At 44.9% G+C, this 23178-nt stretch overlaps 1 protein-coding gene across 2 annotated transcripts in view; it reads left to right on the forward strand.

The window, feature by feature from the left end:
• Positions 1-23178, forward strand: part of ZXDC (ZXD family zinc finger C) — a 24105-nt gene continuing 927 nt past the window's right edge. The window contains exons 1-9 of one of the 2 annotated variants that reach the window (XM_069736263.1): positions 1-995; positions 9060-9212; positions 9382-9460; positions 11521-11651; positions 11851-12015; positions 12380-13053; positions 21192-21273; positions 21406-21566; positions 22477-22578. In XM_069736263.1, coding sequence (XP_069592364.1) covers positions 47-995; positions 9060-9212; positions 9382-9460; positions 11521-11651; positions 11851-12015; positions 12380-13053; positions 21192-21273; positions 21406-21566; positions 22477-22578 — 2496 coding nt within the window. In that variant the 5' untranslated portion in view covers positions 1-46. The remainder of the gene's footprint in view (positions 996-9059; positions 9213-9381; positions 9461-11520; positions 11652-11850; positions 12016-12379; positions 13054-21191; positions 21274-21405; positions 21567-22476; positions 22579-23178) is intronic. The other variant, XM_069736262.1, reaches the window with a different exon arrangement.

Below are 23178 nucleotides of genomic sequence, written 5' to 3' on the forward strand. Positions count from 1 at the left end.
TGTGCCATGTCCTTCCGCGCGAACTACATGCTACAGGGATACCAAGATGGAAATCCAGGGGCCGACGGGGCAGCGGCAGCAAGATGGCGGCTCGGGGCTCCCTGAGGGAGAGACGCCGGCGGGGGAGGACGACGAGGAGAAGTCCGGGCACCAGAAAGACGCTGGAAATATTCATCCCATCTACATGGTGGTCAACCTGGGGTCTGTGCCCCCGGAGCCGCCGCCTCCTCCACCGCCGCCGCCACAGAGGCCCTGCCCGTCCTCGGAGCTGGCTCTGCCCGGGTACGTGACGGTGCTCCTGGAGAACGGTCTGCTCACACTTGGTGGAGGCAGCAGGGAGGCCTCGGAGAGCGGAGCTAGGCCGCAGCCTCGGCGTGGGAGCAGCAGCGCGCCCGCCACCCCTCAGCAGAGCTGGGCCTCCGAGCTGTCACCTCCGGGGGAGCCGAGCAGCAGCTCCGGGGCGGCGGCGCACAGCTTCTCCGAGAGCCTGGAGGACATGGTGCTGCGCGGGCCGGTGGACGAGCAGGTGGCCGGCTTCCTGGTGGGGGACATCGGGGAGCTGCAGGTGAATCTGGGGGAGGCGCTGGACCTGGCCCGGAAGGGGGTGCTGCTGGTGTTCCGCTGCCCGCAGCCCGGCTGCGCCAAAGCCTTCGACCGTAAGCAGCAGCTGAAGGTGCATTTACTGAGCCACACGGAGGAGCAGCGGCCGTACAAGTGCCAGGTGCAGGGCTGCGACTGGTCCTTCACCACCCTGTACAAGCTGAAGCGCCACCTGCAGTCCCACGACAAGCAGCGCCCCTTCTCCTGCGACGCCCTGGGCTGCGGCAAGAGGTTCACCACCGTCTACAACCTGAAAGCCCACCTGAGAGCCCACGAGCAGGAGAACCTGTACCGCTGCGACTCCTGCGGCGAAGCCTTCAACACGACCACCAAGCTGAGTGCGCACAGGAGGACGCACTTCGAGCCCGACAGGCCGTACAAGTGTGAGTTTAACGGTACGTGCCAGACGGATAGATCGCAGGGCGTATTATCTGTACGGATAGATCGCAGGGCGTATTATCTGTACGGATAGATCGCAGGGCGTATTATCTGTACGGATAGATCGCAGGGCGTATTATCTGTACGGATAGATCGCAGGGCGTGTTATCTGTACGGATAGATCGCAGGGCGTATTATCTGTACGGATAGATCGCAGGGCGTGTTATCTGTACGGAGAGATCGCAGGGCGTATTATCTGTACGGAGAGATCGCAGGGCGTATTATCTGTACGGAGAGATCGCAGGGCGTATTATCTGTACGGAGAGATCGCAGGGCGTATTATCTGTACGGATAGATCGCAGGGCGTATTATCTGTACGGAGACATCGCAGGGCGTATTATCTGTACGGAGACATCGCAGGGCGTATTATCTGTACGGAGACATCGCAGGGCGTATTATCTGTACGGATAGATCGCAGGGCGTATTATCTGTACGGATAGATCGCAGGGCGTTTTATCTGTACGGATAGATCGCAGGGCGTATTATCTGTACAGAGAGAGATCGCAGGGCGTATTATCTGTACAGAGAGATCGCAGAGCGTGTTATCTGTACGGATAGATCGCAGGGCGTGTTATCTGTACGGATAGATCGCAGGGCGTTTTATCTGTACGGATAGATCGCAGGGCGTGTTATCTGTACGGATAGATCGCAGGGCGTATTATCTGTAGGGATAGATCGCAGGGCGTTTTATCTGTACGGATAGATCGCAGGGCGTGTTATCTGCACGGATAGATCGCAGGGCGTGTTATCTGTAGGGATAGATCGCAGGGCGTGTTATCTGCACGGATAGATCGCAGGGCGTGTTATCTGTACGGATAGATCGCAGGGCGTGTTATCTGCACGGATAGATCGCAGGGCGTGTTATCTGTAGGGATAGATCGCAGGGCGTTTTATCTGTACGGATAGATCGCAGGGCGTATTATCTGTAGGGAGAGATCGCAGGGCGTTTTATCTGTACGGATAGATCGCAGGGCGTGTTATCTGCACGGATAGATCGCAGGGCGTGTTATCTGTAGGGATAGATCGCAGGGCGTGTTATCTGCACGGATAGATCGCAGGGCGTGTTATCTGTACGGATAGATCGCAGGGCGTGTTATCTGCACGGATAGATCGCAGGGCGTGTTATCTGTAGGGATAGATCGCAGGGCGTTTTATCTGTACGGATAGATCGCAGGGCGTATTATCTGTAGGGAGAGATCGCAGGGCGTTTTATCTGTACGGAGAGATCGCAGGGCGTTTTATCTGTACGGAGAGATCGCAGGGCGTATTATCTGTACGGAGAGATCGCAGGGCGTATTATCTGTACGGATAGATCGCAGGGCGTATTATCTGTACGGAGAGATCGCAGGGCGTAAATGTTGCACAGATGTAACACAGCAACTGAGCAACCAACTTGTGCAGCAGCTCTTGTTCTGTCTGGCACAAAGATGTGCTGCAGCAGCCACCTGATGTCCAGCAGGTATTGTGCATGAGGGCTGCAGCTACATGTGGTGAAGAAGGTGTGCGATACCTGCCGGAAACTGGATTGTTGCCTCGGCAACTGTCGATGTCAGAATCCTCGAAGCAGAAATAATGGGTTTGTGCAGCTGTTCTTCCCACTGTCTTCAGCTGTGGAGATGCTGTAGCACACTGGGATGAAGAGGACGGTTACCCAGGCAACAGTTCCACAGATAGTATCATACTGTGCATGAAATCCTGCAGCAATCCGATTTCTTGCATGTGTCCTAATAAGACACATGCCCGATACTTGCTGGGCATTAGACTGGTGCCTCAGGAACCGCATAGTCTTTGTGCAGCAGCTTCTTCAATGCACGATACCTGCATCAGGTGATTGACCTGTCCGCTGTCAGAACAGGTAGAAGAGAAAGTTGTGACAGTCTTTACATTTCTGAGCTGTGATATGTATTGGTATGAGCTTACGTCCATTAAATGTAAACCAGAATGATCACATTTACTGACTGCAAGCAGAGGTTTTAAAAATGGTACATAAAACAGCAAAGTTTATTCGAAAGCTGAACGGTCCACAAATTGAGGACAAGCATTTGCAGGAATGTCCATTCTCGATTATCGACCTGTGTAAATAGGTCATCAATCGCCTGATGAACAAACAAAACGCTTGTTTGTCGGGTGATTTGATTTCTATTGTATACGATCGTTATTAGTTGCACATCACTCACTATAATCAGGAATTGTGCTGTTGATAACGTATATACCGGTAATTGTGTTACTACTTTTTACATCTCCCTCATTCAGATACCTTAAATATAATGTTGTTTTAGTACATACATATTTCTCATGACCATTTTAGAGTATCATTTGTGATATTCCTGTGTTATACTTGGAAAGTTTTTTTCTGGCATATTTTCAAACGCATCTAATTTGCTGTGCAGATTCTTCACCTCAAATCCACGCCAATCTACAGTATAATACAAATGAATTTCTAAAACCCTTGTTCCTTGGGTGTACAGATTTACCCAGAGGTTTTTTGTGTTGTCAGATTCACGGCTGCCCAAACTGCAGCCAGCATTAATCTGAGCATAACCACACGATTGCAGCCCAGGATGTTTTTGTTTGAAATGCTCTGTTGTTGAATCAGATTATAGATTTCCTTTGATGCCCAGTTGCCAATTTGTTTGCAGGAGGAAAAAATCTATGTGGGGGTCTCTCTATCACCGTAATAAAAAAAATCGGTCCGCTACCGGTAGGTCCACAAAAGTGGGACAAGGGTCATGCGTTTTTGTTTTTTTTCTACCTAACATCGGAATGGCAGATTTACATTTGTATGTGATCCAATTGGAATATAATTTTAACATGAGCTTTTACATAGAGTAATTCTGTCATTTGCACATAGTTTTCAAAGGATATATTCTTATATATTAGATACAGAAAGATAGATATAAATGTGAGATGAAAAATCTGCTGCAGAACTGCACAAAAGAAGTGACGTGCACTTCTTTGAAATCTGCAGAGTTTCTGCGCAGATTTTTCTGCACCATGTGCACAGCTTTTTTTTTTTCACATTGATTTACATTGTACTGTAAATCACAGTGCAGTTCTGCAGCGTTTCTGCAGCAGAAAAATCTGCTGCAATTCTGCACTAAATCTGCATCGTGTGCACATACCCTTACAGTCTTCCTCTTCTGAGTAGCAGCTGTGAGATGCTTGGAAGATGCACACCTAGTAAACATCTAGCTAGAGGAGGAGCTTTACTACTAAGAATATGCAACACATTTTCACTTTCAGTTTCATACGTTGTAAGTAGGGGGGTTGGGGCAGCATGAGGTTAACCAAGTATAAGATTAGATAAGGGCAGTGGAGAACAGTGACACACAAGAAGTAAAGGTACCTTCACACTGAGCAACTTTAGAACGATAACGATAGCGATCTGTGACGTTGCAGCGTCCTGGATAGCGATATCGTTGTGTTTGACACGCAGCAGCGATCAGGATCCTGCTGTGCCATCGCTGGTCGGAGCAGAAAGGCCAGAACTTTATTTCGTCGCTGGATCACCCGCTGACATTGCTGAATCGGCGTGTGTGACGCCGATGCAGCGATGTGTTCACTTGTAACCAGGGTAAACATCGGGTTACTAAGCGCAGGGCCGCGCTTAGTAACCCATTATTTACCCTGGTTACCATTATAAATGTAAAAAAAACAAAACAACACTACATACTTAGATTCCGGTGTCTGTCGCATCCCCCGGCGTCAGCTTCCCGGCACTGTGTCAGCGCCGGCCGGCTGTAAAGCAGAGCACAGCGGTGACGTCACCGCTCTGCTTTACGGCCGGTGCTTACACAGTACAGGGAAGCTGACGCCGGGGGATGCGACAGACACCGGAATCTAAGTATGTAGTGTTGTTTTTTTTTTTGTTTTTTTTACATTTACAATGGTAACCATGGTAAATAATGGGTTACTAAGCGCGGCCCTGCGCTTAGTAACCCGATGTTTACCCTGGTTACCCGGGGACTTCGGCATCGTTGGTCGCTGGAGAGCTGTCTGTGTGACAGCTCCCCAGCGACCACACAACGACTAAACAGCGACGCTGCAGCGATCGGCATCGTTGTCTATATCGCTGCAGCGTCGCTTAATGTGACGGTACCTTAAGAAATTTCTCTATCTCCAGCAGAACTGCTTATCACTGTTGTTCATAGTTTGATAGAACATATATATTTGAGTAACATTTATAAAATTCATATGAAAGTTCAATTATGAAATATTAATACATTTTTTTTTTTTTTTTTTTTTAAAGCTGGAGTCGGTACATTTCTACCGACTCCAACCAAAACTACCTCCGACTCCACAGCCCTGGTGTGTGTGTGTGTGTATATAGATAGATAGATAGATATAATCTATCTATCTATATCTATCTATGTATGTATGTGTGTGTGTATGTATGTATATATATATATATATATATATATATATATATATATATATATATATATATATATATATATATATATATATATGTGTGTGTATATACACATATATGTATATACACACACACACACACACACACATCTCTTCTGAAAAAAATGGTTTTTATTGTTATATAGTACCATTGATTCCATGGTCTGTACATGAGAAGGGGTTACATACAAATTACAGCAGCTCCGGTGTTGGTGAGGCGGTGGTTTCGGTAGTGGTGAGGAGGCAGCGGGGTCAGTGCAGGCTGTAGGCTTTCCTGAAGAGGTGGGTTTTCAGGTTCCGTCTGAAGGACCCAAATGTGGTTGATAGTCGCACGTGTTGGGGCAAAGAATTCCAGAGGATGGGGAATATTCGGGAGAGGTCTTGGAGGCGGTTGGGTGAGGAACAAATGTGTGGTGGTGAGGAGGTCTTGGGAGGAGCGGGAGATTACGTGAGGTAAGATATCGGGAGATTAGTTCAGAGATATATGGAGGAGACAGGTTGTGGATGGCTTTGTAGGTCAGTATTAGTAATTTGAACTGGATACGCTGATGGAATGGGAGCCAGTGAAGAGATTTACAGAGGGGGAAGCGGAGGAGAGAGATTTAATTAGTCGGGCAGCAGAGTTAAGGATGGTCTGGAGAGGTGCAAGGCTGTTGCAGTAGTAAGGGTATGTGCACACGTTCAGGTTTTTTCGCGATAAAAACGCATTACAAACTGCAGACATGCATCCTAGCATTTAGAATGCATTCTGCAATTTTTGTGCACATGATGCGTTTTTTTTTTCCGTAAAAAAAGCAGCATGTTCATTAATTTTTGCGGATTTTCTGCGTTTTTCCCGCTATTCTATGCATTTGGGAAAAAACGCGTAAGGCTACTTTCACACTAGCGTCGGATTCCGAAGCTAGCATTTGATGCGCTGCACAACGGAGGCAGCGGATGCATTTCTCCGGCGCATCCGCTGCCCCATTGTGAGGTGCGGGGAGGTGGGGGCGGAGTTCCGGCCGCGCATGCGCGATTGGAAAAAGCAGTCCGTCGGCAGCACAAAAAAAAACGTTACATTTAACGTTTTTTGCTTCCGGCTGTCTGCCAAAACACAGCGCAACCGTCACACGACGGTTGCGACGTGTGTCAATACGTCGCAATGAGTCAGTAATGTTACTCTATGGGGCAAAAACGCATCCTGCAAACAACTAACCGACGCATTGCGGCGTATTGAAAACAACGCTAGTGTGAAAGTAGCCTAAAAAAACGCGAAAACACCGTGAAAAAAACGCATGTGGATTTCTGGCAGAAATGCCCGGTTTTTGTCAGGAAATTTCTGCTAGAAAATCCTGACGTGTGCACATACCCTAAGGGTATGTACTATGTGCTATATACTATGTGGCTGCTATATACATACATATTGTAGAATACCCGATGCGTTAATACAGGCCATGCAATATATAACACAGCCACGTACTGTGTGTATATATATCACAGCACTCAGCCCTTGCTATATATATATATATATATATATATATATATATATATATATATATATATATATATATATATATATATTCAGACTAGATGGTGGCCCGATTCTAACGCATCGGGTATTCTAGAATATGCATGTCCACGTAGTATATTGCACAGCGACGGAGTATACAGCACAGAGCCATATAGTATACAGACTTAAAATAAAAAATAAGCATATACTCACCCTCCAAAAGCTTGTTGAAGTCCTGGCCCTGGGTTGGTATGGGCGCAGGACCTGTAATGACGTAGCGGTCACATGACCGTGACATCATGGAAGGTCCTTCTCGCATACCATCCTTGCCACCGGAACCTGCCGCTTGCATGGAGCGGTCACCGGAGCGGCGCGAGGAGCTGCAGAAGGTGAGTATATAATGATTTTTTATTATTTTTAACATTAGATCTTTTTACTATTGATGCTGCATAGACAGCATCTATAGTAAAAAATTTGGTCACACAGGGTTAATAGCAGCGTTAATGGAGTGCGTAACACGGCGGCATAACGCGGTCCGTTAGCGCTGCCATTAACCCTGTGTGAGGGCTGACTGGAGGCGATAATTGAGCGGGCACTGACTGCGGGGAGGAAGGAGCGGCCATTTTGGCGCCGGACTGTAGCCGTCGCTGATTGGTCGTGGCAAAACAGCCACGACCAATCAGCGAGTTGGATTTCCGTGACAGAGGCCGCGTCCAATGAATATCCGAGACAGACAGACAGAAGTACCCCTAAAGGTACCTTCACACTAAACGACGCTGCAGCGATCCAGACAACGATCCGGATCGCTGCAGCGTCGCTGGAGAGCTGTCACACAGACAGCCTTCCAGCGACCAACGATGCCGGTAACCAGGGTAAACATCGGGTTACTAAGCGCAGGGCCGCACTTAGTAACCCGATGTTTACCCTGGTTACCATCCTAAAAGTAAAAAAACAAACGCTTCATACTTACCTTCGGCTGTCTGTCCCCGGCGCTCTGCTTCTCTGTACTGGCTGTGAGCGCAGCGGCTGGAAAGCAGAGCGGTGACGTCACCGCTCTGCTTTCCGGCCGCTGTGCTCACAGTGAGTGCAGGAAAGCAGAGCGCCGGAGGACAGACAGCGGAAGTTAAGTATGAAGCGTTTGTTTTTTTTACTTTTAGGATGGTAACCAGGGTAAACATCGGGTTACTAAGCGCGGCCCTGCGCTTAGTAACCCGATGTTTACCCTGGTTACCGGCGAAGACATCGCTGAATCGGTGTCACACACGCCGATTCAGCGATGTCAGCGGTAGAGCCAGCAACCAAAGAAAGTGCTGGCCCTCTAGCCCCGACCAACGACATCACAGCAGGATTCTGATCGCTGCTGCGTGTCACACTGAACGATATCGCTAGCGAGGACGCTGCAACGTCACGGATCGCTAGCGATATCGTTTAGTGTGAAGGTACCTTTAGACAATTATATAGTAGGTAGATAGCACGGCGCTCGGCCCATGCAAGAGCTGTCTGATTTTTACACACCCATGTCCTTAAAAACCGTCCTATCATTTGCCGTGTACAGTAAAATCAATATATATATATATACACACACACACACACACACACACACACACACACACACACACACACACACACACACACACACACACACACACACACACACACACACACACGTCCAGCGGTACTGGTAGCTGGTATTCCCAAACCCCGGATTCACCAGCTGTGCAGTTCAGTCTGGCGTTGTGCCCTTTTTGTGCTTAGATGTAGAGCGGAGCTCTCATCCCGGGGCGAAGTGGCTTCTCTTACTACTGCTGGTGTCATCATGGGCAACCGTTCATTACTAGGTTCTGCCAGTCGCACTATATTTCTTTCCTCTGCCTGTATCTACTCCAGATGGCAGCGAGGGCTGAAGAGGAAAGAAAACGGGGAAGTTCGAGCGAACTTGTGTTGATATACCCTAAAGTGATCTCTAGCTCAGAGGGGTGTAGTGTCAGATGTGTGTAGTAGAAGGTTGCGCCCAGGCCCGATTGCTGTTATGGTTTTCTATAGAAATCCTTTGTGATATATTTTAATGCTGATGACGTGAACAGTTGTTATTTTTGAGACTGAACACTTCTGTTCTTTGTAGGTTGCGACAAGAGTTTTATTACAGTGACTGCATTATTCTCCCATCACAGAGCGCACGTACGCGAGCAGGAACAGTTCATCTGCTCTTTTCCCGGCTGCAATAAGCAATACGATAAGGCGTGCAGGCTGAAGATACATCTCCGCAGTCATACAGGTATGGCGTCTTGTCAGGGACAGGAATTAGGGCTGCTCCATATGTAAGGACATTCGCAATTATTGCCTGTTCCTTACCAGGATCCACCTTTTAATAATTGTTTACATAAAAACTGTAATAATTTGTGCATTGTCACTGATTTCCACATGTAACGTTTTGCTTCTTTCAGGTGAGCGGCCTTTTATCTGTGACTTTGAGAGCTGCGGCTCGTCCTTCACAAGCATGTCCAAGCTCTTGAGACATAAAAGGTATCTTGTAGCAGTCGTGTCTCGCTGACACAGCACCGATGTTAATGTTTTTTATAACTTGCCAGCAGTTTAAGGGTATATTCACATTATTTAGATAAGCTATTTTCAGGTTTGAAAGTAGCAGCATTGAGAATGAGAGTTCATAAAAAATTATATAGGCTGCTGAAAAATTTGCAGCATGAATAGACTTGTGGTGTAGACTTTCCATTTACAGCCAAAGTATACTGCTGATTTTCGCATCTTTTTCACCCTCCTTTGCAATGCAAATCTTTCAATATTTTCTTAGTGAAATCCGCAAACAAATCTCTGAATTTGGTGCGTTTTTAATGCTGAGGAAAGTTGCAGCGTGACACTCCAGTGTGGATGCGCCCTAAACAGTTGAAATTTTGTATATCATATTACAGGGTATCTCCAACTTCATACTTTTTCTTACATATGTTGAAATGTCAAGTCTTTTAGATAGATCCAGAGGTATCGAATATATAGTGGTGCTGACTAGCACTTTGTATTGTATACAGCACATATTGTATTGTATATGTGTATGTGAAACATCCAGGCTTTCTGCCTTCATCCACAGTAAAGGAAATGAACAAAATGGAGAATCTGTTAAAAGATAAGGACTTGCATGTAGATGTTAAAAGCTTTTGTATTTATGGAGTCATTACTGGCTGTATACTTTGTGTGCTACATATAGTAATAATAAGTCCACATATCGCTTAGGCTACGTTCACACTAGCGTTGTGCACCGCTGCGTCGGCGACGCAACGCACCGAAAAACGCTGCGTTTTTCGACGCGTGCGTCGTTTTTTGACGAAAATCGGACGCAAGAAAAATGCAACTTGTTGCGTTTTCTTGGTCCGACGCTAGCGTCAAAAAAGACGCACGTGTCGGAAAACGCAACAAGCAAAAACGCATGCGTCCCCCATGTTAAACATAGGGGCGCATGACGCGTGCGTCGCCGCTGCGACGCACACTAGCCGAACGCTAGTGTGAATGTAGCCTAAAACAGCTGCATGACATAGTAATGATATACTTATCAGTATCTACTCATTGTAATACTTCACCATGTGTAGAGAAAAGGCTTCTGTAGACCCCAAATGGCCATCTGACAAATGTCCCATGGATTATCTTGTCATAAATAAGTGACATTACAAAGTGCTTGTAAAATTGAGTTACTTTGCAACTCGTCTCGTATTACAAATAATCTCTGTTCTGAAGAATGGAGGAATTTCTATTCTAGTTTATAACTCGTTGCCTAGGTTACCTGCCACTTCTGCCATCTGTGAAGGGTGGTCCGTTTCCTAGTGTAGGAGCTTACTGGCTTTTTTTTAATGATATTTGTAAGAGCTGCTCTGAAGGTGGCAACATTTTTGGATTCAGTGTCTCTGCGCTTCTCCAATGCGGTCTCTGCTTGCAGCATCATAGAGAGCATAGTTCAGACTAGCAGCACAACCATACCACTGCCCCAAGCTGCCAATCATTCAGGACTGTACAGCCCCCCTACCACCACCCCAGGAAGCCGGAGGCAGAGGGGCACTGCACTTTAGAAGAAAGGGCTTGAGACAAAACCTTTAAGTAATTTTGTTCTGAAATGATGTCCATGCTATAATTAATACCTACCTCTTCCGGCAAGCCTACAACCTGCAGTAACCACTGATCGACCAAACCGCTGCACGACCAGCTTTATCCTCACCTACTGTATTCTCACCCATCCCTTGTAGACTGTGAGCCTTCGCGGGCAGGGTCCTCTCTCCTCCTGTATCCTCACCCATCCCTTGTAGATTGTGAGCCTTCGCGGGCAGGGTCCTCTCTCCTCCTGTATCCTCACCCATCCCTTGTAGATTGTGAGCCCTCGCGGGCAGGGTCCTCTCTCCTCCTGTACCAGTTATGACTTGTATTGTTCAAGATTTTTATGTATACCCCTCCTCACATGTAAAGCGCCATGGAATAAATGGCTATAATAATAAATAATAATAATACGACTATTTACATCCCAATTCCACAGTAATGTTATCACAAATTAATATTGCTTACATCCTTTATATTCTGTCTGCTTCAAGGAAACACGAGGATGACAGACGTTATCCGTGCCCAGTAGAAGGCTGTGGTAAATCGTTTACACGAGCAGAGCACTTAAAAGGCCACAGAATTACTCACCTGGGCACAAAACCTTTCGAGTGCCCTATAGATGGTAAGGATTTATGTCATTGATCACATTTGTGCACTTTATACCTGGGATCTGGAGATACTTCTTGTGTCTGTGCGGTAGTAAATGTGGGCAGGCAGAATCCTTAGATACAAATCCTCTCAGAAATACAATAGTGTTCATCGTCTGCTGTATGGTATGGTCTGTCATTAAGATTTCTTTTACACTTTATATTCTCTGCCAGGTTGTGGAGCCAAGTTCTCAGCCAGAAGCAGCCTATACATCCACTCCAAAAAGCACCTTCAAGATGTGGACGCCTCAAAGACTCGTTGTTCAGTGTCCAACTGCAGCAAGATATTTACATCTAAGCAGAGCCTGAAATCTCACATGGTTAAGCAGCACGGCCACGGTAGGTTCATCTGTAGTAATCACAAGCTTTGTGACAGACTAGAGGGGAGAAAAGCTCTTGTAGATTTCCTCACCTTATGAATCAGTAGGTTTTATAATGATTTAAAATGTCTACCTTAGGATAGGGGTTGAATGCCTGATTACAGGGAAATCCACCGACCACTAATGGGACCATTTCTGTCTCTTCTCTGCTGTAGGGATTGCATGGTGCAGCATGATTGCACTACTTGTTCCAATCTATGTCTATGGAACTGACAATAATCCTATTGCACTGTACTCCAGTCTGTCCGTCCCACGGATGTTCTTGTGTAGGTTTCGTTTACTTTATTACTAATATTGCTTTTTTTTTTTTTTTTGTATTTTAGATCTTGAAGCTGCAAGTTCCCTCACCCCCAGTAGTGAACTGACAAGCTCAGGGCAGAGTGACCTGAGTAATCTGGATCTCTCCTCTTTATTCTCCACTGTGTCCTCCACTGGGTCTGGAATCTCTGCAGACCTGACCCTGGTTAACTCTGGGATACTGACTATTGATGTGTCTTCTGTCAGATCTACATTAGGGGGCAACTTGTCAGCCAGCAGTAACTCTCTGGTCCATCCTGTGGACCCCTTGGTATTGGTGTCAAATAGTGATAATAACAGCAGCCTGGATAGCTCCCTCCTCTTAGGGGCAGCGGCGTCGATCCTTCAGCAAGGAAGCCTTCAGCTGGATGATGTACAGACGGTAAATGCAGAGGCTTTGGGCTCCTTGGCGTCTTTATCTATGAGAGGCTCCAACCAGGACATTCATGCACTTACCACCACAAATAATCTTTCTATTGATTCCACTACATTAACATCTTCAGTCACACTGGGAACTAGTGGCTCTATGCCCGAATTGTTGACTCAGCCAAAAGCTGACAGAAGCCTTATGCCAGCATCCGAGGTTGTGAGCCAACAGGAAGGGAGTAAAGTGGTGACACAGTTTGTGTTTCCTCAAACGGGCAACTACAGCTCTCAGAAGGACATGGACTTCAGCCCAGTAGCTGCAAACGCTATATTGGTAAGACTTCTGTATTTTTTTAAATTATTTATATAGACTTCCATGAATTTTTCTTAAAGAAAATGTTTATATCCCAGTTCGGCGTCCTGGCTTAATGGCAGGAACCCATTCTGAAACTCTCTGCTTTTGAATGTCATTTTTCTGTATTGACCAGTTTTCTTTTCAGGAGGGGAGCTTTGCAAGGAGTGACCTCTAATAAGCCATAGCACTTCATTAGTTAATAGCTTGTGCATGAATAAAACATAATTTTTCAGAGAAGTACCAAGATGGTAAGCATACCTGAAAGAAATTAAGTGTGAGGGAAAGAAAAATCTTTGAAGGAAAATAAATCCATATATGTTGATGTGTTCAAATCAGCCCCCTCACCTCGCACACTGTAAATGCCATGGTCTTAAATGTTTGATCTATCAAAATATTTAAAAAAAAAAAAAAAATTAACCCAGTAGAGGAAATGACATAAGGATGAAAAATCAAAACGCCTGAAAGGTGTTGTTTTTTTTTTTAAGGAACAGAAAAATTGGAAATAAAAAGTTTATAAAGTGTCATTTATAACCGGACGTGGTGTCAATAAAGCAGTCACACCAAAAAGCTCAAGTGATGAAAGAACAAAAATGTTACAGGTCTCTGAATAAGGCCGGCTTCACACTCAGCGTATGAAAATACGGTCCGTATATTACGGCCGTAATACGCTGAAATGTCCCGAAAATAGTGGTCCGCAGCTCCTCCGTAGGCAGGGTGTGTCAGCGTTTTTTGCGCATGGCATCCTCCGTATGTAATCCGTATGGCATCCATACTGCGTGGTTTTCTCGCAGGCTTGCAAAACCGACATACCGCTATAGAAATGATCCATGTGTCCCAAAAAGAAAAAAAAAAAAAAATATATATATATATATATATATATATATATATATATATATATATATATATATATATATATATATATATATATATATATATATATATATATATATATATATATATGTATATGTATGTCATTAGACACATATATGTATATATATTAATATTTATTCCAGCGCTATACAGCTTGAAAGCCGGTAATTCAATTACCGGCTCTTTCTTTCTCCTTCCTAAAACCCGACATGATTTGAGACATGGTTTACATACACTAAACCATGTCTTCTCTCCATTTTTTTTGCAGATTCCACACTACTAATGTCAGTAGTGTGTATCTGCAAAATTTGGCCGTTCTAGCTCTTAAAATAAAGGGTTAAATGGCGGAAAAAATTGGCGTGGGCTCCCGCGCAATTTTCTCCGCCAGAGTAGTAAAGCCAGTGACTGAGGGCAGATATTAATAGCCTGGAGAGGGTCCATGGTTATTGGCCCCCCCCTGGCTAAAAATATCTGCCCCCAGCCACCCCAGAACAGGCACATCTGGAAGATGCGCCTATTCTGGCACTTGGCCACTCTCTTCCCATTCCCGTGTAGCGGTGGGATATGGGGTAATGAAGGGTTAATGCCACCTTGCTATTGTAAGGTGACATTAAGCCTAATTAATAATGGAGAGGCGTCAATTTTGACACCTATCCATTATTAATCCAATTGTAGTAAAGGGTTAAATAAAAGACAAACACAATATTTAAAATTATTTTAATGAAATAAAAACAATGGTTGTTGGAGTATTTTATTCTACGCCCAATCCAGTCACTGAAGACCCTCGTTCTGTGAAAGAAAAAACATAATAAACCAACAATATACTTACCCTCCGCAGATCTGTAACGTCCAACGATGTAAATCCTTCTGAAGGGGTTAAAACAGTTTGCAGCAAGGAGCTTTGCTAATGCAATGCTACTCCTCGCTGCAAAACCCCGGAGAATGAGTCTAAATATAGATCAATGAGCTATATTTAGCTTCATTTGCGGTGAGGCGCCCTCTGCTGGCTGTTCATAGATCGTGGGAAATTACCTAGAAAGCCTGGGAGCTTTCTAGGTAAGTTCCCACGATCTATGAACAGCCAGCAGAAGGCGCCTCACCGCAAATGAAGCTAAATATAGCTCATTGATCTATATTTAGACTCATTCTCCGGGGTTTTGCAGCGAGGAGTAGCATTGCATTAGCAAAGCTCCTTGCTGCAAACTGTTTTAACCCCTTCAGAAGGATTTACATCGTTGGACGTTACAGATCTGCGGAGGGTAAGTATATTGTTGGTTTATTATGTTTTTTCTTTCACAGAACGAGGGTCTTCAGTGACTGGATTGGGCGTAGAATAAAATACTCCAACAACCATTGTTTTTATTTCATTAAAATAATTTTAAATATTGTGTTTGTCTTTTATTTAACCCTTTACTACAATTGGATTAATAATGGATAGGTGTCAAAATTGACGCCTCTCCATTATTAATTAGGCTTAATGTCACCTTACAATAGCAAGGTGGCATTAACCCTTCATTACCCCATATCCCACCGCTACACGGGAATGGGAAGAGAGTGGCCAAGTGCCAGAATAGGCGCATCTTCCAGATGTGCCTGTTCTGGGGTGGCTGGGGGCAGGTATTTTTAGCCAGGGGGGGGGCCAATAACCGTGGACCCTCTCCAGGCTATTAATATCTGCCCTCAGTCACTGGCTTTACTACTCTGGCGGAGAAAATTGCGCGGGAGCCCACGCCAATTTTTTCCGCCATTTAACCCTTTATTTTAAGAGCTAGAACGGCCAAATTTTGCAGATACACTCTACTGACATTAGTAGTGTGGAATCTGCAAAAAAAATGGAGAGAAGACATGGTTTACTGTATGTAAACCATGTCTCAAATCATGTCGGGTTTTAGGAAGGAGAAAGAAAAAGCCGGTAATTGAATTACCGGCTTTCAAGCTGTATAGCGCTGGAAAAAATATTAATATATATACATATATGTGTCTCACTGACATAGAATAGGTATATATATATATATATATATATATATATATATATATATATATATATATATATATATATATATATATATATATATATATATATATATATATATATATATATATATATATACATACAGTGGGGCAAAAAAGTATTTAGTCAGTCAGCAATAGTGCAAGTTCCACCACTTAAAAAGATGAGAGGCGTCTGTAATTTACATCATAGGTAGACCTCAACTATGGGAGACAAACTGAGATAAAAAAATCCAGAAAATCACATTGTCTGTTTTTTTATCATTTTTTTTGCATATTGTGGTGGAAAATAAGTATTTGGTCAGAAACAAAAAAATCAAGATTTCTGGCTCTCACAGACCTGTAACTTCTTCTTTAAGAGTCTACTCTTTCCTCCACTCATTACCTGTAGTAATGGCACCTGTTTAAACTTGTTATCAGTATAAAAAGACACCTGTGCACACCCTCAAACAGTCTGACTCCAAACTCCACTATGGTGAAGACCAAAGAGCTGTCAAAGGACACCAGAAACAAAATTGTAGCCCTGCACCAGGCTGGGAAGACTGAATCTGCAATAGCCAACCAGCTTGGAGTGAAGAAATCAACAGTGGGAGCAATAATTAGAAAATGGAAGACATACAAGACCACTGATAATCTCCCTCGATCTGGGGCTCCACGCAAAATCCCACCCCGTGGGGTCAGAATGATCACAAGAACGGTGAGCAAAAATCCCAGAACCACGCGGGGGGACCTAGTGAATGAACTGCAGAGAGCTGGGACCAATGTAACAAGGCCTACCATAAGTAACACACTACGCCACCATGGACTCAGATCCTGCAGTGCCAGACGTGTTCCACTGCTTAAGCCAGTACATGTCCGGGCCCGTCTGAAGTTTGCTAGAGAGCATTTGGATGATCCAGAGGAGTTTTGGGAGAATGTCCTATGGTCTGATGAAACCAAACTGGAACTGTTTGGTAGAAACACAACTTGTCGTGTTTGGAGGAAAAAGAATACTGAGTTGCATCCATCAAACACAATACCTACTGTAAAGCATGGTGGTGGAAACATCATGCTTTGGGGCTGTTTCTCTGCAAAGGGGCCAGGACGACTGATTCGGGTACATGAAAGAATGAATGGGGCCATGTATCGTGAGATTTTGAGTGCAAACCTCCTTCCATCAGCAAGGGCATTGAAGATGAAACGTGGCTGGGTCTTTCAACATGACAATGATCCAAAGCACACCGCCAGGGCAACGAAGGAGTGGCTTCGTAAGAAGCATTTCAAGGTCCTGGAGTGGCCTAGCCAGTCTCCAGATCTCAACCCTATCGAAAACCTTTGGAGGGAGTTGAAAGTCCGTGTTGCCAAGCGAAAAGCCAAAAACATCACTGCTCTAGAGGAGATCTGCATGGAGGAATGGGCCAACATACCAACAACAGTGTGTGGCAACCTTGTGAAGACTTACAGAAAACGTTTGACCTCTGTCATTGCCAACAAAGGATATATTACAAAGTATTGAGATGAAATTTTGTTTCTGACCAAATACTTATTTTCCACCATAATATGCAAATAAAATGTTAAAAAAACAGACAATGTGATTTTCTGGATTTTTTTTTCTCAGTTTGTCTCCCATAGTTGAGGTCTACCTATGATGTAAATTACAGACGCCTCTCATCTTTTTAAGTGGTGGAACTTGCACTATTGCTGACTGACTAAATACTTTTTTGCCCCACTGTATATATATGTGTACACATTTATTCTACCTATTCTACTGTAAGCTGTCAGTGTGATATTTCTGTACACCGCACTGAATTGCCGGCTTTTCTCTCTAACAGCGCTGCGTATTTCTCGCAAGTCACACTGCTTGTCCGTGTGTAATCCGTATTTTTCACGCTTCCATAGACTTTCATTGGCGTATTTCTTGCGCAGTACGGTGACAAACGCAGCATGCTGCGATTTTGTACGGCCGTAGAAAGCCGTATAATACTGATCAGTAAAATACGGCAGATAGGAGCAGAGGCATAGAGAATAATTGTGCCGTATTTTTTGCGAGTTTTACGGACGTAGTTTCTGCGCTCTTACGTCCGTAAAACTCGCAAGTGTGAAGCCGGCCTAAGGCATCACAATAAATCCCCTATGCAATTTTGGTATCACCTGTGATGCAGTGACTCATGATGCAGCCAGGGGGCGCTGTGTGGGCTCCTCAGGATACGCATGGAGGCGTAACTGGGTTTGTGAAACAGGGTCCGGCATGATTGTAAATGGCCGGTATGTGTCGCAGAGGGAGTGTGCGCTGTAAGCCAGTATTGTTGTATTTTCCCACAAGTATTTGTGTAGCTTTAAAGGGAGGCTTATAGGGTTAGTTAAAGAGCTGGGCGGGACTGACTAACAACACACCTCCCACCTATGGGGTGGTTATAGGTACATAATGTGACCAGGGTTTGGGTCACATATTGAGTGTATGGACCTGAATGGTCAGAATGTGAGGTCCTGGATGGCCTGTGATGCATATAATGAACTGTTTCTGACGCGGTTTATGAGTCTAAATAAACCGGAATAGACTGTTTTTGTGAGAAACCGTGCCGGAGTGCTTTAAGTCCATTGTCAAGCGAGTGTACCCCCAACCCACTCAGGGAGCGCTATTTCACACGCCATAAACGTACTGACGTGAAGAATCATGACTGAGAGTAACTTTTGCCACAGAATGTACACTGTAAAAACAAAACCCAGTCATGGCGGAATTGCGGTTTTTTTTTTTTAAAGTTTTTTTTTTATTTCACCATACTTGAATTTTCTTTCCCCGTTTTTAGTGCATTGAAAAGGAAAATAAACGGTGGCACTCAAAATTATTATCCACCAATGCTGGAGCGCGTACTGCGCAGTACTTGTGCTATCTTTGTGATTAAAAAGCAACGTTTGAAAAAGACCCGAGACGAGTCAAAACGTAAAATAAAACTTGCCGCTCTGTATTCTTTTAGGGTATGTGCACATATCCGGATTTTTAGCGTTTTTTTTGCGGAATTTCGCCATAAAAACGCTATAAATCCGGTTAAAAAAAACGCTAACATTATGCATCCTATCATTTAGAATGCATTCCGCATTTTTTGTGCAGATGTTAGCGTTTTTTTCCGCCAAAAAAAACGCATACCGCAAAAAATCCGGACATGCGCTATCTTTTTGCGGATTTCCTATCAAAAAGGACATTCCGGAAAATAAAAAAAAGCAAAAAATCCGCGCAAAAAACGTGCAAATTCCGCGAGAAATCCGTGCGAAAAAAGCACGCGGATTTCTGGCAGATTTCTCAGGATTATGTCAGGAAAAAAATCCTGACGTGTGCACATACCTTACTCGGCACTTGGGTGAAATATTGTACTATAACTAAATAAATACAAACGATCGTTTTAAAATTCTTAGTGAGAGGGCAATGTACAGCAGTAAGGCCATGTTCACACGTTCCTGATTTCCCTGCTGTTTTTTCTGCACTAAAAACCGCAGCTCTTGGCAGAAAACGCAGGTCCTTTTTTTGGTGTGTTTTTTTATGCGTTTTTTTGATGCGTTTTTTTAGTGCGTTTTTTTTATGCAGTTTTCTATGCAGAGTCTGTGTGTTTTCTAGGAAGTTTTTTAGGGTTAAAATGGCTGAAAATACCCTAACCCTACCCCTAACCCTAGCCCTAGCCCTATTCTAACCTTAGTGTAAAAAAAGAAAAAAAAAATTCTTTATTTTTTTATTGTCCCTACCTATGGGGGTGACAAAGGGGGGGGGGGGGGGGAAGGGTCATTTACTATTTTTTTTTTTTTTTTATTTTGATCACTGAGATAGGTTATCTCAGTGATCAAAATGCACTTTGGAACGAATCTGCCGGCCGGCAGATTCGGCGGGCGCACTGCGCATGCGCCCGCCATTTTGCAAGATGGCGGCGCCCAGGAAGAAGACGGACGGACGGACACCGGGAGGCCGGGTAAGTATAAGGGGGGGAGATGAGGGCACGGGGGGTGGCATCGGAGCATGGGGGGGGTGGGATTGGGGCACGGGGGGGGGGGGGGGGCAGCCACACTGCAGCGGTTCTGCACCACAAACCGCAGAAAACCCGCAGATATTTTTTTCATCTGCGGGTTTTACTGCGGGTTTGACCTCACAATGGAGGTCTATGGGTGCAGAGCCGCTGCAGTTCCGCAAAAAGAAGTGACATGGTACTTCTTTTTTTACCGCGGCTATTCAGCGCGGCTTTTTTCGCGATTTTCCGCAATGTGGGCACAGCAGTTCCTGTTTTCCATAGGGTACATTGTAATGTACCCTGCATGGAAAACAGCTGCGGACCCGCAGCGGGAAAATCGCGGCGGTTCCGCATTAAAACTAGGATGGTGTGAACATGGCCTAATAGATGATCACCAGTAGAAGATTAAAGTGCCAGGGTAACCAGAGCTGTGGAGTCGGAATCTGTGCCATTTTGGCGGGGTCTGAGTCTGTATAAAATGGACTGACTCCAACCCCTAAAAAATGTAATTAATTGGGTTCAGTAGTGCAATGTAGGATGTGTTGTAAATGTTTTCATAAGAATTTGGGAAAGTTATGAAATGTCCCATAAATTCTGTTCTATTCCTGATCTAAGATCTCTGTTTTTAGCTGAGATGAATCTGTGCTGCACTTTATGTACATGCTCAGTAGTTGGGAGTCAGGGAAATTGAGGAGTCGGAGGTTTGGCTTTCCAATTCAACAGCCCTAGGGGTAACACGATTCTGTCTTTGGCCTAGGACAAAAAGGAAAAAAATATCACCACACTCAAAGATAATCAAAATGGGTGTGTTTTGGCATCTCTTTTGAGTGCTGTGATACGCTTTTCTTTCTGGGTCATTACTTGGTGTCTTGTACCAGTTGTCATAAAATTGCCCTTCATTAGTCATGGCAGGAGACAAGCTCTGGAGTCCTATTATGTTTGCTTGCTCCCGAGCCCTCGATAATTGTCAGTGGTGGCTTCTTGTGCCCGGCCATGCTGATTGGCAGCTTTTTACTTGCATATAGGTATAAAGCTGCCAGGAAGTGGTTGGAGGGCAGAGGGAGCCGCAGCTCCTGAATACCGGGACTCCATGTTGGGTTTCTGCTGTTACTAATACAATAGCCACCGTAACATTTTCCTTTAAGCGAGTCGACGAAGAAATCTGAGTCTGTCACTATTTTGTGCTGCCCTCAGTTTGGTAATAGATTCTTACTTGTTGATGCACTTGTTTTGACAAGCTGTAACGCCTCTGTTTTCTTTCATTAGGAAAGTGTTGGCTCAGCGAGGACAGACTACAGAGCCATTCAACTGGCCAAGAGCAAAAAAAAGGGGAGTACGAGCAGCTCAGGTTAGTAAATCGCCAATATTACAAGTGCTGTCTATATTTCGTACCATTGATTGTCTTGCGGCTCAGTGTGGATATGTTGTAGAGGAGATTATTTTATCCGGAATAAACTTTTTTTTTTTTTCTTCTCTAAAGGGACCTCACCTCCACAGAGGAAAAGTAAAGGTACAAAGGTACAGAATCAAGCTGTGTCTCCTTCTGTCAACCGATTGAGTAGCAGTGTTTTGTCAAATGGTGGGCTGACACTACGGGATCCAGCAACAGGAGCACAATATGTCCAAATCCAGCTTCTTCAGGTCGGTAGGCACAACCCTTTCCTTCTTTGTTTTGATGTAGACAGCAAATGAGCTTAAAGGGGCTCTCGATGGTCACCCTTGTGTCCTCACTGTTACAGTAAACCACGTGGTCTCTATATCACTCAACCGGTCACCCCCTTCAGGCGTTTGTAACTAAAAGAGCCACCTTGTGCAGCACTAATGCTGCATTCTGACAAGGTGGCTCTTTTAGTTATGCTTCTTGCACACGCTGAAATAAACGCTTATAAAATGTGCCCCCTCATACCGTGAAATCGTCCCGGGAGCGGGTCTTTCCCCCCTAATCAGATGCAGCACAGCTGTCACTCCGGGCCTGTGTGCGCTGGGCGCCGCCTCCTCTTGCTTTATTAGCATTCCCAGCGCCTGCGCTGTATTTTTTTTCCGCACATGCGCAGTTGCGCTGCCCTTGGAACTTACAGCGCAGGCGCCAGGTACGCTAATGAAGCAAGAGGAGGCGGCACCTGGCGCGCATAGGCCCGGAGTGACGGCTGTGCTGCGTCTGATTAGGGGGGAAAGACCCGCACCCGGGACAATTTCACGGTATGAGGGGACACATTTTATAAGCGTTTATTTCAGCGTGTGCAGGGAGCATACCTAAAAGAGCCACCTTGTCAGAATACAGCATTAGTGCTGCACAAGGTGGCTCTTTTAGTTACAAACGCCTGAGGGGGGTGACAGGTTCCCTTTAACCATTATCAGAAATACAGGAGCCCATCAATGGGCCTACATGCATTATGCCTTATTTGTAGCCGACAGCATTGATTGAAAATATAGTGCAGTTACGTTCCCTGCATGCGAACTAAGAACAAGAACCTCCTTTAAGTTTTTACTAGTGTGTAATGTGTGAGATTGATGTTGCCCGTGAGTTTAATGCTTTCTGTCCTGTCCCAAGGATGAGCCTCCAGTGGATGGGGACCTGCCCTTCCAGCTGAACGCCCAGTCGCCAGCCGCACACACACAGCTGACAGTTGATTTGCCAGTGCATATCCTCCAGGTACGATGCTTCTGTGTATTTTTTCACATATACAGATAGATGGCAGCTGCTTGTATGTTATATTCTTTTAGTAAGTCAAAGAAATAGTTTGTGATTTATGTCCATGTGAGAAAAAGTTGTATTTTGATCAATAAAGTCCTAAAATGTAGGACTTTATCAGTGGTCCTCAACATGCTAAGACCTCCACCGGTCAGCACAGTGAAGAGCTGTGATCATCACACGATTGGCTGTGACTAGCGCTGCACGATAGGACATTGAGCTGCTCTTGTGCTGATCTGCAAGAGGTCCCTTTGTTGTGCTCATCACGGAGGTCTTGTGGTTCAAACCCTCACTGATCAAATATTGATGCCCTATGCAAAAGAGAGGCTGTAATTGATAAAGTTACAGAAATCTGCTTAAAGAGTCAGGGCACACTATATCTGGACCTATTCTCTGTAGTATGTCACAAGATTTCTTGACGTATATCTTTGATGCAATGCTCCGACCTGTGTCACTGTATGTGCACCAAGTGGTATACAGAGGCCATAAGGTCCCATTGAACAACATTCCTATGTATCACACAGGAGCCTCGATGAATTGGGTGGATTTGTTTTGACTTGT

This window comes from Ranitomeya imitator, chromosome 8 (genome assembly GCF_032444005.1).
Source record: "Ranitomeya imitator isolate aRanImi1 chromosome 8, aRanImi1.pri, whole genome shotgun sequence".
Lineage (NCBI taxonomy): Eukaryota > Metazoa > Chordata > Amphibia > Anura > Dendrobatidae > Ranitomeya > Ranitomeya imitator.